The following is a 19,049-nucleotide window of genomic DNA, read 5'->3' on the forward strand; positions in this document are numbered from 1 at the left end:
ACAAATAAGCCTGTCTTGAAAGGGTGAAAAATTAGGGATGTACGAATCCTTTACCTTGCTCCGCTGAGGGGCATCCACGGTGGGGGGAGGCACTCCCTCCCTCCCCCCGGAATCCTCCCCAACCGGCTCTGCGGCGACTCTGTGGAGCCGCCGGACGGGGCTGCCCGCAGCTGGACTTCTGTCTGCTGCTGGGCTGTGCCGGCCACAAAAGGCAGCTGCCACTTGCGCCCCTGCGGAGGGCTTGATAGGCTACCTAAGTATCTACATAGCCTACCATGGCAAAAGGCAGGAACGCAAATATCTACGTAGATATTTACGTAGCCTATCACAGCCTTCACAAGGACGCAAATGGCAGCTGCCATTTGCGGCTGCAGCCCGGCAGCGGCCGGAAGACGACCTGGAGCCGCCGCCGTCAGATAGGCTCCGTTCCGGGGGAATTCCGTGGGGTGGTGGTGGGGATTGCCCCCTTCAGCCATGGACTCCAGGGGGCCAGATTCTAAAGAATCTGGCCTCACTGGAGTCCGTGACGGAATTCTCCAACATCCCTATGAAAAATACAGCCCCATTCATTACTGTGTAACCACCTCACTATTAATGGAAAGTGAAATTAAAAGGTGTTAAGGGGTGATTAATCTGACGGTGTTTGGAACATGTGCCCTAAAAGTGTTATATAAGGGGTGCTACATACAGAAGGTCCATGTATCGACCCACACGTTCTGATGCACTTGACAATTAATATCAAACTACACTGAAATCTTCACAGAGTTTAAAAAACTTCTTGTGTGAAATGGCTGTATGTTGGAAACAGGACTAGTGAAACTTACTGTCCAAAGATGTCCTTTGCTGAATCAGCCCCTTCCTTTTTTCGTAGCAGGGTTCCTGCTATGTAGCACTTCATAGCTGCAGGGCAGACAAACACTCAATAGGTGCACTCAGCGCCACAAAAAGGTAGCAGGCTTGCCCTGTTTAACTTCTTCCCCTTCTGTATATGTAAAGGGTGCAAGATCCCTGAAAAAGGGAGATACAGCAACTCCACACTATGCAATAAATAGCCCCAAACCAGATAATCTCATTCAAGTTTAATTAGAGATCTTATGGTGCAATCCTATGCAAGTTTAGACAGAAAAAAATCCTGCACCTCCCAGGATTTCCCAGCCAGCATGGGTGGCTGGGGAATGCTGGGAGTTGTAGGCCTTTTTTCTGTCTAAACTTGCATACTATTGAACCCTTACTGAGTTGAATGTGGATTACAATACATATAGGACTGTCCCTTGTCTCTTTTGAGCAAATATTCCAAACGTGTATTTCAACTGCAATTTATCCAAGCAACTGCCTCACTCTGACTCTTCAAAGCAGTGTTCATGAGATAATAAAATAATAATTTTCCACAGATATGTGTTTCCTTTCTGTCAGGACTGTCATCAAGAATACATACCAATGCAAAATAAGCAAAAAGCGTGACCAGAGAAAGTTACCCCTTGCCAAGGGTCATTGGCTAAGCACGTACTAGAAGCGTGTGGATTCTATGCTGCTTACTCCCAAGTAAGTGGGCCTACCTTGCAGATGCACAGTCCGCACCTTGCAAGGAAGCAAGTCCCACTGAACTCAAGTGAGGACGTATAGCACTGCAACTGTGCAGCCCGAGCCTAGGAATGCTTTTTCGGAATAGTTCCTATACTTTGACACACTCCCTCAACCCCAATTCCTACGGAAACCCAAGCATACCATTTCTGTTCACTCCTAGGCATGCTTACTCACTGGTAAGCCACGCGGAGTTTAATAGGGCCTATTCCCCAACAAGCGTGCTGGCGTTGGATCCTGAGTCTAGGCAGGGCACTTGCGTCTGTGTGTTCGCAAGAAGAAGAGCGAGCGAGCTCGACGCACTGCGAGTGGGGCGCAGCGTTCACTTCGAACCCATTTCGGAGTCACTACGCGATAAAAGCACAGCTTCCTGAACCTGGCAAAACGAGGCTGCTCCCCTGCTTTGGGTTCTCTGCTGCCTCCTCCGCATTCTGTTCCCTACGGCAGCCTTCCCGAACCCTCCAGATGTGCCGGACGCCAACCCTCAGCATCCCCAGGCGCTGGCTGGGGGATGATGGGAGTTGCAGTGTCACACACCTGGAAGGCTGCCCTACGCCACGATCGCGGCTCTTCTCCCCAGACCCCAGCACCCGCCGCCTGCTCCGGCCGGCCGGCTGGCGTCGGAGCTCGCCTGCGCGGGCGAGAGCCGCCCCGTGGGCTGTCTCTGCTCGGGCGGCGGCCCCTCCCCGCGGCACACGTGTGGCCGGACTAAGATGGCGTCTCCCATGGCGAGCCAGGCCGGGACGGCGCTGCGGGACTTGGCTTTGCGCAGAGCTTCCCTGCTTAGGAGGCGCAGCCCGGTGAGTGCGCCCGGGCCCTTTGGCTTGTCCGTGCAGGCGCCAGCGCGTCCCGGGGGAGGAGGCGAGCAGCGCGAGCCACTTTCTTCCGCCTTGCCCGCCTCCCAGCCCCTGTCTCCTTTGGGTGCCGTTCTCGGGTGCGGTATCCCAGGGGCAGGTCTACGATCTCTGCTTGCCCTGAGCCAGCTCTTGGCTATGCCGGGCGTCTCACAATGCGATCCTATTTCCCTGGATGCAGGCCCCACTGGGTTGAACGGGACATTTCTAGGGAAGCGTGCATATAGGACGGCCTCTTTATTTAGCCGCTGCTTAATTTCTGCGAGGATTCAAGCCCCTCTCCCAAAGTCCCGGTCTCCTTAACGGATGTGCCTGCCAGATGAGGTTCGCGCCTCCGTGATCGGGGGAAGGCACTCTGTACACGCTCAAACACACTGCATTGTATCAGTAAAGTTTTTCCAGTAAGCTTTTGCTCCACTACACGAATTTGAATGCGATCCCGCGCGTGCTTAACTTGGATGCAACTCTCACGGATTTAAATGGCAACGATGCCCGAGTAAGCGTAGCATTGTTTAATCTTTAAGCGCAGTTGGCCGGCTCCAGGCTTTGGGGAAGCCTTGGCAAAATGTCCTCGGTGGGAGCCCCCGCTCCTCGCTCCTATACGGGAGCCTAATCCTGCCACGACTTAACGACTGAACAACAAATCCTGCCCAGCCTACCAGTGAGAGGCTGCGGCCTCCTCTGCCACTTCCTGATCCTGATCCGAGTAAGTTCTGCTGATAAGGGGTGGTTCAAGGAGCAGTTGCTGCCACCTCTGCTCTCCCTCTCTCTCTGGGTAGTGTGGAATTTGGAATTGGGCCCACTGCTGCATCCAGTAGAATAGGGCAAGTGCGTGGAGGCAGCCTGGGCAGAGTGGAGGCAGTTGCCTTGCACACCGTCACTGTCCAGCTGCCTCTGCTCTCTCTCTCTAACCAGCAGGCTAGTTGCAGTTGGGAGCTGTGGGCCCACCACACTGTCCAGAGGGAGAGGGCGGATGATATGGAGAGGAGAAACCGCAAGGAACAGGGCCCAAATCCACCCTGAGGTACAGGGCAAGGGAGTGAGCAGACATGGGGGCTGTTAGCATGACAGGACAGCCCACCGTGGGTTATTCAACTTATTCACTGTGGGTTATTCAACTGGCTGCCATTTTGAATACGCAATTGGATATATGTTGTGTCATGGAAACCCGGCGAGTAGGTTATTCAGGGGTTAAGCATGGTCTGTTTTAGGGTTATGCGAGGGTTGTTTCACCTTTGCATAATCCATTCTTGCCGGGTTTACACGGCATGACAACCCCCCAAGCGGGGGTTGCATATTCAAAATGTGCTTGTCGCGGGTTAAACAATGTATCAGTAAAATTCTTCCAGTAAACTTTTGCCTAGAGAAGCTTATGCTCTGCTCCACACATTTGAGTGCGATCCCATGCTGTCTGAACCTGGACATTGCCTTGCATGTTATGCACAGGAAGTGGGGAAGAGGAGGCGTTTCTGCCACAGCTGAACCACGCAGTGGCACAAAAGGGAACCCATGCCTCTCAGGAGCCTGCCTATCAGTGGTTACTGTGCCTGTGGGACAGCCAGGCAGGGTAGGCTAGCCTTCCCCAACCTGGTGGCCTCTGGATGTGTTGGACTACAACTCCCATCACCCCCAGCCAGCATGGTTTAGGGGCACCTTGACTGAGGATTCAGAGACTTACGGCCCAAAACATCCAGAGGTCACCAGATAGGGAAAGACTGGGGTAGGCCCTGGTAGAGAAGGTGCCTGTGGGTGCTGGCCTTTCCTTGTTTTTGTACAAAAGAGTAAACATAGCTATTCTGGAATTTGTACCTTCTTCCTTACTTAACAGTTTGCATAGACTAAGGGTGTGTCTTGACATTGAAGATAGAATCTAGGGCTAAGGCACTAGGGTGAGCTCTGGCTTTGTGTCTAGGTTGACATATCACAAGCAAGCAATTGTAGAGCTTTTTCAAGTGTCAGAGTGCTTGCACGTACATAGGCTCAGCCATCCTTACAAGAACCCTTTAGGGTAGATTAGTGCCATTATACCCATATTGCACGGAGCAGCTTGAGGATGTGAGAGAGAGCTTGCCAAAGGCCACCAAGTGAATCCGTGGGGAAAGTATGCATCTAGCGCAGCCTTCCCCAACCTGGTTGTAACTATAGCTGCCATCATCCCTGGCCATTGGCTATAGTGGCTGGGGCTGATGGGAGCTGTAGTCCAGAACATCTAGAGGGCACCAGGTTGGGGAAGGCTTAATGGCCTAGCTGATCCTTTGCTGTCGAATCTCTCCCCACCTCTCTGCCCAGAGGGTACATAATGGCCCCTAAATCCCCCTGCCTGCTATTTCTGATGTGTTTGCTCCACAATTTTTTTCTTGCACTTCACTGCTGGAGTTTTTAATTACATTACTCTCTTCCAGTACCAAGTACTCTGGTTTTGTTGGAGTTAAAAGTCTGTTATTTAGCTGTTGGTTTACTTCTATGCGTACCTGATGACATATGGTAAAATGAAAAACGTTTAGCAGGATGAAAGGATGCTGAAAACCTTGCACCACCTGGAGCAGCTGCACAAACGCAATTGAATGATCTTGGCTGACTTTCAATTATAAGAATATTCCTACCTTAGCTAAAAGTTAAATTTTTCCAGAAACCAAGAAACATTTTTCAAGTCCCAGTATTTCATTGTAACTGGGGCTTGGTTTTGTTTCTTTGCAAGTTTTAAATTGCTTTAAAATTGTGTAAATTAACAGTTTTAGATTAGGCTTTTATTAACTTGTATTTGTGCGTTTTAATTAGGGTTGCGCACTGCTTCGGCCTGAGTCGAAGCAGGCTGCTTTGGGCCACTTTGCGCCCCTTCCAAGGTGAAGTGAAGGGGGCACGAAGCAACCCAGAGCGGGTTGGGGGCTCTCTGAAATGCGCTTCGGAGCTTCGGTGCCCCTGGTCCAGCCACTCCGGCACCTCCAGGTCCTTACCTGGGCCACTCATCACCACTGCTGCTGCCAGCGCCACTGTCTCCACGTCCAGTGCTGCTGCCACTGCCAGCTCCTCAGGCCTGCGTGCATGCTGGCTGTTATTGCAGGGAGTTGCCATTTTTAAAATAGGAACTTCCAGGTGATGGACGAGGCGGCAGCGATGGCGGCGGAAGAGGAGAAGGCAAGGTAAAGAGCTGGGGGGTTGTGCGGGGGCATCAGGAGGGGCCCAAAGCAGGATTTGGCCATACAAATCCCGTGTCAGGGTCGGGGGGGGGGGAGGAATCAGCCCGAGCTGAATCGGGCCCCCCTCCGAAGCCATGAAGTGGCTTCCGAGTCGGATCGGGGGGTCCCTGGACAGCCCTAGTTTTAATTTTTGTGAACCGCCTGGAGAGCTTTGGCTATTGGGCAGTATAGAAATGAAATGAAATGGGCCCGTATCTGGATCCTTCTATGTATAGGTGAGTTGTGGCATCAGGCTTATGTCCACTAATGAGAAGGTTAGTCCATTGAGTCAGAGTTGTGACAGAATGCTGGGAGTTGAAGGACTTTTTTCCTGTCTAAAAATGCATAGGATTATGCCCGAAATGTGTAATGTTATTTATATAGTAAATAACATAAGCATTCGGCTCACTGATCTTTTTTCATTTTTAGCAAACTAAAGTTTAATGACCCCAGAGTTGCTTGTTGCCAAATTGCTTTATTGTAAAGACCTTACGCATTAGTTTTAAATAAATGAAAGGCATTCTTGGCAAGAAGTTGCATGCTCTGTTTACTTAATTTATTTAAAAGATTGAAAAGGCACCATTTGGGTTTAACCCTCCCAAGATAGCATAGAACAAAACTTAAAATCACAGCGCGTACTAAACCAATGATAAGAACAGTGGTGTTGTCCAGTTTAATAGCCATTGACGCTTACAACTATTATGAATTTACATATCAGCCAACGAAGTTCACTCTTCTAATGTTTATTATATCGTCTTTCAAACATTTATGTTTTATTCATATGCACACAGTTTATACATGGTGTAAAATAAAAAAGATCTTTCAAAAAAATTAATTTGCATGTTAATGTTGTTGGTTGTCCTTTAAGTCAAACAGAAAGAGAGAGAGAGTGCACAAACAAAAGTTCACACTTAATTTTTGCCCTATTATTAATTAATTCTTTTATATGCCATTGGCATATGGCTCCATTAGCTGCCCCATTTTGAAGCTATTGCACTCATGTCCTACTTGTGGCAGCTGATTAGCCGCTGTGTGAATAGAACAGTTAGGCAGGGATGGGCAGAATTTAGATCTTGAGATGTTTTGGACTTCAACTCCCAGAAGCCCCTGTGACAGGTCAGTGGTCAGGAATGCTGGGAATTGAAGGCCAAAACATCTGGACATCTACTTTTGCCCACCCTTAAGTTGGAACGCTTAGAGGTCTAATCGCTGAATCTACCTAGATGTAAGTTTTATTTTGTCCACTGGGACTTAGTTATAAGTGACTATGCATAGCATTAAGGTAAGATAATGTTAGATAAGGATGATTTGTGGACCAAGAAGCAAAAGATTGCAAAAGTCTTTGCACACTGAAACTGTTATAAAAAGGATGAGTGTCCAGAGCTACGCACTGGTTGAAGTTGCTCTGGGAATGCTAATCGGGCCACTAAAGGGTGAGATAAACATTTTAGAAATAAAAGCAATAAGTTTTTTTCTTCTTAAAAAATCATGGGTCTCTCTTAGCTGATCAGTTACAATTGTTGAGATTTTGACGGAAGTAAAAGATAAATTTCAATTTAATAAACCAAAACTACTACTTATTTTTAGAAGAAAAGACCATTTTAAATATTTCCTTTTTCATCCTCTAGGGATTGGTTGGGCCCTCCACCACAGCTGAATCATAATTAGGTCATCTGCAATTGTTAAAAAAGAAAAGGATCACAGTTCTGAATTGGCTATCTTCTTTTTTGCATGCTCACTTCTCCGCTGTTGCTTGGGACTGTATTTTTATTTATTTATATCTCACCTTTCTTCCATTGTGGAACTCAAGGTGGCTACATGTGGTTCTCAGGTGGTCTCCCCTCCAAGCACTGGCCAGACCCAGATCTGCTTCGCTTCAGCAAGGTGACTGCCTCAGGTGCCTTCAGACTATGCCCTGGGACTGTACTGTACTCTAGGGGTGGGCGAATGAGGAATTTTGTCTGGTCAACAGCTCAAGACTCCTTTTCCTTCTACGTATGTATGTTATGCATTATGACAGCAATTAAAATCCATGGTCTGACTGTATAGCAATCTAGGATAACATTTGAAACCCATGCGAACACTCTAGGTTTATACAACTGTGGTTTCCCTTCAATATATGACAACTTCAGAATACTGTATGTCTTTCTATGCTGCTGATGCTTTAGTTCTCTATCTTAGCTGGTTCATGTGAAGTCTCTGCCTGGCAAGCTCCTCCTTCCCCTGCTCCTTACAGCTCAGTTTTCCTTTAGGCTGGGGTGCAGCACCCCTGTTCTGGGGGCCAAATCTGGCCCTCTGGTGGTTCCCAGAAGGCCACGCCCCCTTTCCCCTGACCAGGTGGTTTCCTGGCTTTTGTGTACTTCTTTCATTTCTATATCGCCCAATAGGGGAAGCGCTCTGGGCGGTTCACAAGATAAAATACAGCATAAACATTTAAATATACAAAATTTAAAAACAATTTAAACAGCTAAAAACAATTTCAGTAAAATACTAGACTCTTAAGACATCTGGCATAAATGACCCATTTAAATGCCTGGGAGTAGAGGGCTGTCTTAACCTGGCACTGAAAAGATAAGTGTTGGCGCCAGGCAGACCTCAGTGAGGAGATCATTCCATAATCGGGGGCCAGCAGTGAGGAGTCCCTCTCCCTTGTTGCCACCTTCTGAGCCTCCCTTGGAGGTGGCACTCGGAGGAAGGCCTCAGATGTTGATTGTAGTCTCTGGGTAGGTTCAGGTCGGGAGAGGTGCTCTGTCAGGTATTGCAGTCCCGAGCTGTGTAAAGCTTTATAGGTTAAACCAGCAACTTGAATCAGGCTCAGAAACATTTATTTATTTATTGAATTTCTTAATCGCCTATCTGACCTGTCACCTGGCCACTCTGGGCGACGTGCAGCAATACAACAGTTTTAAAACAATAAAATTCTACTTTAAAACATCATATTTCTAAAAATACCCTAACCCACCCCAAATGCCTGCCTGAACAACCATGTTTTTAATGCATGGCAGAAGCTCATTAAAGCGGGGGCATGGCGGAGTTCCCTAGGGAGGGAGTTCCACGGAGTGGGAGCCACCACAGAGAAGGCCCTCGCCCTCGTCCTCACCAGCCTAGCTGCCCAGGTTGTTGGGACAGAGAGAAGGCCATCTGAGGCTGATCCCGTTGAGCAGACTGTCTGGTGTTGCTGGAGGCACTCCTTGAGATAGGCTGGGCCGGAACCGTATAGGGTTTTAAAGGTCAAAACCAACACCTTGAATTTGGCCCAGAAAACAACTGGTAACCAGTGCAACTCCTTCAGCACCCGAGTGATGTGATCATACTGGCGGCTGCCTTTAATCAAGCGAGCCACTGCGTTTTGCACCAGCTGCAGCTTCTGAACTGTCTTCAAGGGTAACCCCATGTAGAGTGCATTAAAGTAGTCTAGACGAGAGACTAGACCAGGGCATGTAGTACTGATGGGAGCAGATGGTCGGGAAGGTAGGGGCACAGCCACCATATCAGATGGAGTTGGTACAGTGCTGTCTGGCTCACAGCTGACACCTGAGCCTCCATGGACAGCTGGGAGTCTAAAATGACCCCCAGGCTGTGGACCTGGTCTTTCAAGGGTAGCCGTACCCTATTCAACACCAGGTCAATATCCCCCAACCTCCTCTTGTCTCCCACCAAAAGTACCTCGGTCTTGTCAGGGTTCAGCTTCAGCTTATTCCTCCCCATCCAGCCACTCAGCTTCTCCAGACATTTGGACAGGGATTCTACAGCCAACCTGGGTGAAGATTTGAATGAGAGGTAGAGCTGCATGTCATCTGCATATTGATGACACCACACCCCAAACCTCCTGATGATAGCCCCCAGCGGCTTCACATAGATGTTAAATAGCATCAAGGAGAGGATGGAACCCTGTGGCACCCCACAAGTGAGTGGCCACAGGTCCGAAACCTCCTCTCCCAGTGCTACCCTCTGGTACCTGCCAGAGAGGAAGGACCGGAACCACCGCAATACGGTGTCTCCAATGCCCAACCTCTCCAGGCGGTCCAGGAGGATACTGTGGTCTACAGTATCAAAAGCCGTTGAGAGGTCAAGGAGAACAAGGAAGGAGCATTCGCCCCTATCCAGAGCCCTCCTCATATCATCCACCAAGACAACCAAGGCCATTTCTGTCCCATGCCCAGGCCTGAAGCCCGACTGAAATGGGTCTAGATGATCAGTTTCTTCCAAGTGTGCCTTCAACTGCACCGCCACCACCCGCTCAATCACCTTGCCCCAAAATGGCAGATTTGAGACTGGGCGAAAGTTGTTCAAAACTTGAGGATCCAAGGAGGGCTTCTTTAAAACTGTCTTATCACTCTCTCCTTGAGACCTGATGGCATCACTTGCTCTTCAAGGGAGGTATTCGCCACCACCCTGATCCCCTCACCCAACCTTTCTCTGCAGCTCATAGTGAGCCAAGAGGGCAAGGATCAAGTAAGCAGATGGTCGGCCTTACAGATGAAAGCACCTTGTCCACTTCATCAGAAGGAAGAAGCTGGAACTGATCCCACAAAACTGGTTTGCCACAGGCCGCCTCTCGCTCACTACCTGTATCCACGGCACGTGGAATAACACTCCTGATCTGATCAATTTTATCCGCAAAGTGCCTTGCCAAGGAGGCCTTAGAATGCTCCAGCAGTTCCGGAGCAAGTGGACTGACCAGGCTCCGGACTATGTGGAACAGCCTCCTGGGACAGCACTCTGCAGACGCGATAGAGGCAGCATAATAGTCCTTTTTTGCTACCTTCACCGCCACGTGATAGGCTGAAGATACAGCTCTAGCCCGTGTCTGATCATCTTCGGAGTGAGACTTCCGCCACCGGTGCTCTAGCCGTCTCACTTCCTGTTTCAGAGCTCGTAACCATGGATTGAACCATGGTGCAGTCCGCGCCCTGTTCAGGGGGAGAGGGCGTTTCGAAGCCACCCGATCTAATTCCCCAGCGATTGCAGCATTCCAGCCACCCACCAGGGTCTCGACCGAGTGGCCGCAGGCATTCTCCAGAGAATCCCCAAGCGTGTTCAGGAATCCATTCGGATCCGTAAGATGCCTGGGGCAGACCATTTTAATGGGTCCTCCACCCCTGCAGAGGGGTTGTGGAACCGAGAAGTCCAATGTCACCAGATAGTGATCTGACCATGACAAGGGGGTGGTGGATATACCCCCGACTTCCAGATCACTCCCCGCTTCTCCAGAAACAAACACAAGGTCTAGCCCATGGCTGGCTACATGGGTGGGCCCAGTTGGCATAGGGTGCAGCTCCCAGGAAGCCATGGTCTCCATGAAGTCCCAAGGTGCCCCCCTGAGGACCGCCTCTGAATGTACATTGAAGACGGCCAACATAAGTTAGGGGACTGTACACGCACATCAGAGACCACCTCAAGCACCTCGGCCAGGGAGTCAGTTGTGCAGTGGGGTTGGTGGTACACAAGCAGAATCCCCAGACTGCCTTTCTGGCCCAACCTCCAGTACAGGCACTCAACAACCTTGGTCTCCCGGAGAGGGGGTCTGGACTCCCAGTAGATAACAGCCACTCCCCCTCCCCGATCCCCAGCCCTCGGCTACTGTGTGTATGAAAATCTGGCTGGACACATGGCCGCCAGAGTTGGAGTAGCGGCCTCAGCTAGCCAGATCTCCTTAATATATGCCAGGTCTGCACCCTCATCCCGGATCATGTCATGGATGACAGATGCTTTCTGGGTAACAGACCTGGCATTGCAGAGCAGCAAACGAAGGCCAGAAGGTGGAGTCACGCCTCCCCCAGCCATCCTTTGGCTCTGGACAGGCCTGGAACAGGGGACAGATATTACACATCTCTCCCTCGTTCCCCTTACCTGGCCTGGCCTGCCCCTTGTGCTCCGCCAGCACCTGCCGCCCAGCCTCTGTATAGTCTGGCCCCCAACACTCCCTCCACTGCCTCCGTCAGGTGGACACGTGCCCCCTCGCTTCTGCCTATCAGGCAGGCTACCCACCCCTAAAAACACAACAGAATCCCCCAAAACCCACCTCCCGCCGACAATTAAACAAAAATCAAAACAATGCATCCCCCCCACAAATACTGCCAGGCAGGAGTCCACAGGGAGCACGGTGGCAGGCATGCCCACTTCTCTGGGTGATGGCTTCTCCTGCAAATCCTGGCTCTCCCAGACCACCTCAACCAGCCAGCTTATATATCCCTTCCAGGAAGGGACAGGTGGAGGTGGTCAGCACAGCTGGCTCAGTCCCTGGGGGCCTGGTCCTGCAGGGACTGGCGGTCTGCCCAGCAGAAGTTCACACGGAGAGCAGTGGCGGTGGTGGTGGCGGCAGCAAGCAGCAGCAGGCACGCCCTCTTACCCGGGTGGTGGCTTCTCTGCAGATCCTGGCTACACAGATAGCCAATGCAATTCCCAATTTTACAAGGTTGAAATGGCCCTGCCCCTTTGACTCTATTCACCACTGGAAGGCAGCCCCGGAGAGTTTCTCTGAAAAGCATTTCAGAGAGAAAATGGAATCCAGCCCTTAGGCTGAAAGAAGTTCTGCGCTCCTGCTTTAGCCCACCCCACCAATATACCCTGGAAAAAGAAACCCCAGGCAAGAAGAAAGTCATATCCCATTCAGCTGCACCGCTCTCGGGAGTAGCTGAGAACCCATGGTATTCTTTTGTAGACTGCATATCCATTTGTAGAAGTTTAATCAGTTGCAGCAGTGAATGAACATGCACCTAGCCGCTGCCAACACGGCAGCTGTTTGTGTGTATGTGTGCATGCATCTGGTTTGTTCAGTGCAGTTGGCACAGCAGCAAAATAGGCATCCAGGTTTACAATAGTCCCAATTTATATTGCAAGAAGACAACTATTTTCAGAGGCAAGGGAAGTCATCACATGTTTGTGTGTTGAAAGCAAAGTAAATTGGTACTAGAAGCCGGATATTATCAAACATTGCTGGCAGTGCTCTTGTAGTAAGTAGGGCTGCAATTTTTTAATTAAAAAAAATAATTTTTAGCAAGAAAACAGGGGCCCTCAATTATTGGTCAGCAGAATTTAAAAAGTTTTAGGGAGCAATTTTATGACCCCCTAGCCAGCATCTGTGGTACCATAGGATAATTTGGATTCCTGGATCTGAGGTCCGAGACAAGCTCTGACCTTGGACCCAAGAGTCCGAGCTCCCCACCCCCTCCACCTTGTAGCTAACACGGAGAGAACTGCGCAGGCTGCCTCTCCAAGATCACAAAGGCGACCTCAGAGAGGAGGGAAAGGAAGCAGTTCAGTGGGTGAGGAGGGGACTGGGGAGGCTGGTGTATGAAGAATCCTGTGGCCTCCCCAGCCTCCTTCTCTCCTGCTCTGCCGAGCGCCTGATAGATGGTTGAAAAAGCCTGTCTAGCAAAAATGCAGAATGGGAGGAGCGTGGAGGCAAAGATTGCCTCCATGCTCCTCCTGCTTTGCATAGGACGCCCATCAGCCTCCAGGTCTGGAGGCTGACAGGCATCCTGGTAGGGGTGTGCCTTAATGATTTGTAATACAAGCACATTGCAAATGGTGCATGCCATTTTAAGAGACATTCTCTCCTATGTGTGATAGAATGGATAATGCCTCTTATTTTATTTATCTTTCATTCAAATTTATATACCGTGTTCTACAAAGGGATGACAGCAGGGAACATACAATGTCATTGCCCGTAAAATATAACAATAAAACAATACATCATTACTGATTAGCAATAAAACTGTATGCTTCTATCTAGTGCAGACTATAACTGGCTGGGTCACAGCTCAGGGAAAACCTGTGTGAAGAGATGGGTCTTAAAGACTTTGACATCTGAACATCAAAACGTTCCATCGGGTGGACACTGCAATACTAAATGCTCTTCTGCAAGTGCTCCTGAGACCAGCCTCAGATGATGTATACATTATCTTGAGAGTGAGAGAGAGTGCACTCATGGGGTGGGGGGGGGAGGGGGGAGACAGTGTTCTCATATGCAAATTAATGCAGTTCAGAATACTAGATCAATAGATTACTACTATACTGTGACATCTAGTACTAGTCATACAATTAATAAGATTTCTTCAACTATGTGACAGGGCTATAGTAACACCTCTCTCTCTCTCTCTCTCTCTCTCTCTGTCCTTAACTCACAACCTTGCTGTTTACTAGAACAAGTTCCCATGAACCAATAAATATTTGAACTGATTAATCTACTAATTAAGCTTGCAGTCCTATTAATATGTTTTTACCTAAATGTCATTTGGAATAATTGTTGCTTAAATCTTACATAAACATAGCTTTTTAAAAAATAAATAAATCTAGTTTAGATTTTTAGTTACAAAAGGGCCTCTGAGCAATGCCCTTATCTGTTTTCTCTACTAATTAATGAGAATAAAATTAATGTTCACGCTAAATCGGCTTCAATATTAATATTGTTTTAAAATGAGATTAAAACTAGTCTTTAATGGGTTTTAATGTAGCATTTATGTGTGATTAGTATTTCATCTGCAAGCTTACTCTCCGAGGTCAGTTCCTCCTCTTCTCCTTGCAATTCAATCTTAAAGTACTTTTAGTGCCAAGAAAGCTTTATTTCAATTAAAACCGCCATTAACTGTTTTCATGGAAAGCAGATGATCTCTGTGCAGTATACCAGTACATTAATTAAATAATAAGATGAGAATCAATATGTTGTGGTCTTTCAAATAATGTTTTTTGTTTTGTCTTAGAGCTAGTTTTATTATAGATAATAACATGGGATGAAATGAGCCCCAAGTTAACCCCGCGTTGTGTGTGTGTGTTTATGAGTGGTATTTGTTAGACATGGGAGTGAAGTCGGGCAGTAGAGATTCAGGCAGCAAAGTGGGTGAGCTCAGAATCTCAGGAAGTGTTAAGGGAATGGAAAAGCTAGATGAATGGAACTAGCCATTTGGGAAAACAAATACATGGAAAGATCCCAGAAACAGTCTAAGTTAACTTGTTGGTGAGAGAAGCACTGGAGGTATTTGTACATAATTAGGGTTTGGTTTAGCAAGAACCAATGGACAGTTAGGGGTGTGGAAAAATAGAAGAAGGTGTTTTAACAAAAGGGGGAAGGCAAAGGAGGTGTGATTTCTGTGTAGTGTTTTAAGCTGGGACATACAATACATCACTCCCTCTGCCCGGTGAGACCGCCTCCACATTCCTCACTGCTGTGATAATGTTCGAATTCCAGATCTCAGTCCGTGCTTTCTGTAATGTACAAATCCCTGTTGTCTTGTCAGGTCATTAAGGGAAGTTGCTGTTTTAAGCCCAGCGGGTCTTAACATGACAAGAGTGCTCATTTTCACATTGTCTTAGGTAACAAGAAGCTAAAACTGATCCTAAATGCATTACTTGGAAGGAAGTAGTGTTGAGTTCCATAGAAGGCCATTCCAAGTCTGTATGGGATTACAGCATAAGTAATTTATTGAAGTTGAATGTCATTTTAGTAGAAAATACTAGCGCCCCCCCGCCCCCCAAGAGCTTGGCTTACAACATAAGGCTATCCTTTCTTTTACAACAAAACTCTGATCTGAAGGGGGATGTTATGTTCACTATTCATATGGGAGGCCTAAAATACAGGTGCAGCCTGTTGAATGTTTATGTGGAAATAAATTCCACTGGGTTTGATAAAGATTTCTCCCAGACATGTTAAGGATTGTGGTCTTGGTTGAAAGTTAAGTTCATGTGCTTAGGATCCAGGATGTCAGTAGAAATTCTGGGATTTTATACTTAAACTGCATTTACTACATTCTGATTTAAGGCTGTAATCCTAAACACACTTATGAGAAAGTAAGCTCCGTTGGAGCTTACTTCTGAGTAAACGTGCTGATAGTAAAGCTGAAGACTATGTAGGGGTATTCCAAGAAATAATAAGGTAGTACTAGTAGCATAGATTTATATTGTGTGTGTGTGCTTGGCACTGTACAGAATTTCTTAAACAGGCTTCGGTTCTGCTGCTTGTTAATTAGAATTAAAATAATAGTGTTTAATTGCTATGATTTCGGAAAATAAAATGCTATACACCCCGAAACTCTTGAATTAATTAGAGTTCAATATTCATGAGCAAATGATACAGCAGACCTTACATGGGGGTGGGCAACTTATGGCTCTCCAGATGTTTTGGCCTACAATTCCCATCAGCCCTAGCCAGCATAGCTAGCTATTGAGGGATAAGTGGCTTTTAAGAGTTAGAATATAAATATGATGTCTTTGCATGGATGGCAAAACATAGCGAAGTCACATGTTGAAATTAATGACAGTATAGAATGATGCATACTTGTAGAAAGCAAGCTAAATGCAAGGATGTTTTAATCTGCTGGGACTGCACAATGTGTGTTCTTCTCCTTAAATGCAGTGTGGCTTATTTTACGGAACAAAACATAGTTCACTTGTTCTGACAAGTTTTTAATTTTGCAAAGGGATGTTATGCTTGGTAAAATTGTAAGCGGTTTTAAAAAGTTTCTGGATATGGAGGGAATGAAGGAAGTAAGAGCTAATGTTTTAAAATGGATTCCTTTGTTCCCCAAATGCTCCAAAGTTTTAAAAGAGGGCCCATGCAATATTAAATGCGTTGATAAAACATTTCAGTTAATTCAGTGTCTAATTACTACATTCAAGTGAAAAGACTCTCTCGGAGGCAGCGTTCTTCAGTTCGCTGTATTGCACAATATGAAACTGTCTAGGCTGTTAATCTTAATTCTCCTTGTCCTTTTGGTAAAGTTTCTTACAAACTAAAAAAGATTCTGTGTTTTGTGCCATATCTACCACAACAGATATGGGGCTTGTGATGCCAAGAAAACAGAGAATATTCACACACACAGGCACGCACCCACATACTCTCACACACATATATATGCTCTGGCAGGAGAGATGTTTTTCTCCACACAGAGGCCCACATCAGAAATCCATGTCTAGGAATATTACGCTGAAGTTTTATGTGTAGTTTTGTTTTGCTACAGAATGAAAGAAACTTTCAATAACTGTGGACAAAAAACAGTGAGTATCTCCTTGTGGCTCCTTGTATTTCATTACTCCTATTGTCAGGAGCGCCCTGGCGGCCTCTTTCAGTAGACTCCAATAGCCAACTCAAGACACAGACAAAAGGATTCTTTTCAAGGCTTTAATCCTTTTACAATTTAATGACTCTTTCAGATGCTAATCACCAGCGACTAAGCAAGGAACAGCAGAGTGGCCAATGCTCCGAGTAGGCAGTTGATCCCCGTTTGAAGGAGAGTCACTTGAAGACCCTGAACGTATGGGCTAGGGAGAGATCCTCCCTCTTTCCCTTGGGTCCACGGGAGGCGGCTGTTGCTTGCGTGCCAAACGAGCGCTACGCCTCCTTTCCGCGCCCTCCATCGCTCGTCGCTCCCTGCGTCAAGTGTCTAGCAAGCTCCGTTCCCGCACTTTCTCACTGCTAGGATCACTATCTCAGGAATGCAGGCAGGAGGAATCTTTGCCAGCTGCTGTGCCTGTGAGGGATGAGCTGGCTCCTCTCCCACGGATTGCTGATCCTCCTCAGAATTAGAACTGCTCTGGGGTTCTATCGGCTCAGTTTCCACCCTGACACCTATGTTATTATTTGTGAAACTTGTAATATAAAATGACAAGAGGTTATGTTGGGGAGGGGAAAGCTAATTAAGCTCTTGTTAACCTTTGAGAATGAGAACATGCTGGTATACCTGATGCTTTTAAGAGAAATCTCCATTAAAGGAGGGGTTCCTCATTGGTTGGGATTGCTGAGAAATCATCTTTTGCCAGAGGGGAGACATTTATCATCAGCATCCCATTCATTGGTAGTGTGCCCATGTGATGGTTTTGTGCCAAAACAGAAATTATCCCCAAAGAAGGAAAATGTTACGCTGACATTGCACATTGCCCATGTTCTAAGTGCTGTGTCAGTACTGGCCTGTCTGTCATCTTTAGGTGGGGACTGGTGCCAGCTTCTATAGCATATGTATGCCTAGTGGGTTTGCGTGCACAGAATAAAAGCCCAGTGCAAGATGCAGGAAAGGGCAACCCAAATTAGCAGGTGGTATTCCCTATAAGGCAACCTGTGGCTGGACAACTGGTGGCCCTTCAGATGTTTTGATCTACAACCCCTGTGATCCTGCACCATTGCCTATGCTGGCTAGGACTGATGGAAGTTAGCCAAAATACCTGGAGGGACACAAGTTGCCCATCTCTGCATAAGGAAACGCTGAAATATTTAGGGATGCTAAGTTTAGGAAAAAGACGACTAAGAGTGGAGGGCATAATAGTGGTTTATAAAATGATGCATGGAATGGAGGAAGCAGACAGAAGGAAAACATGTTTGTTCTCCCAGAATTCAGGGCTACCCAATGAAATTTGTTGGCCATAGATTCAGGCAGACAAAACAGAATATTTCCTCACAAAACATATACTTTATGGAATTCGCTGCCTGAAAATGTGGTGGTGGTGGTTTAAAAGGGAATTAAAGGCATTCATGAAGTATAAGAATGGTTTTTAGCCATTAATGGTTAAGTGGAACCTTCATAGCCTGCTCCTGGTGTTCAGAATGACCACCTGAAGGGGGAGCGGGGCCTGCGCATGTTAGCCCCACCTCCAGCACCCCTGTTTCCAAGGAAGGGAGCTTCAAACATTCACCCATTCGCCATGAAGGCCAGTGAGGTCAGGTGGAAAATTTTCCAAAGCGGAAAATATCCTGAAAAAATATGTTACTTTTCTGCAGAAAGTTTTCTGCTTTATAAGTTCATTTGTAACAATGAGTGGATAGCAATTGCAAATACAGTATTAGGCAAGTTTGACAGTTCCAAAGTTGTAATTAATGTTTTTCAAGTAAGCATCCCTAGCAAGTATGTGAGACAATACATATATATGTCTCAGGGTGAAATGGAACTAGTAAGTAGTAGCAGCAAAAGTGAAGGTGTCCCAACAACCATAATGGAAGAGCTGATCTCTGTTGAAATAGAGGAGCGGTTGTTAGAATATCATGCACAGTTTATTGGGTTGCTAAAATTAATTGGTGCAGCCTTCCCCAACCTGGCTCCATCTGGTTGTGCTGGATTACAACTTCTAGCATCCTCAGCCAGACATGCTGACTGGAGGCTGCTGGGAGTTGTAGTCCAGCATATATGGAGGGTACCATGTTGGGGAAGGCTGAATTAGTGTGTCATCAGTTTTTGGTACCTTTGATTTTCTTACATTTTAACAATGTAAGGGTAGTACATGCTGTGGTGCTTAAATGTACATAATAAAACATTTAAGGGAGCAATCCTATGGCCTCTAGACAGTGGCTAGACGGCCATAGGATATGTGGTTTTCCGGGAACCAACATTCCCCCCTTCTGCGCTGCCTCGCAGGCAGCGTGGAATGGCTCCGTGCTTGGAAGAGGAGTGCGCAGCGGTCAAAATGGGGCATTCCGGTGCGGGGAAGGCAGAAATGCAGGTACGACACATCC

General features: G+C 47.3%; 1 protein-coding gene across 3 annotated transcripts in view; it reads left to right on the top strand.

The window, feature by feature from the left end:
* Window positions 1–2,286: 2,286 nt before the first annotated feature.
* SUCLG2 (succinate-CoA ligase GDP-forming subunit beta) overlaps window positions 2,287–19,049 on the top strand; it is a 293,645-nt gene continuing 276,882 nt past the window's right edge. For all 3 annotated transcript variants that reach the window (XM_084840442.1, XM_084840447.1, XM_084840448.1), the window contains exon 1: window positions 2,287–2,381. In XM_084840442.1, coding sequence (XP_084696568.1) covers window positions 2,295–2,381 — 87 coding nt within the window. In that variant the 5' untranslated portion in view covers window positions 2,287–2,294. The remainder of the gene's footprint in view (window positions 2,382–19,049) is intronic.

Source organism: Heloderma suspectum, chromosome 2, assembly GCF_057233095.1.
Source record: "Heloderma suspectum isolate Gila_16-S chromosome 2, 16-S_ref, whole genome shotgun sequence".
Classification (NCBI taxonomy): Eukaryota; Metazoa; Chordata; class Lepidosauria; order Squamata; family Helodermatidae; genus Heloderma; species Heloderma suspectum.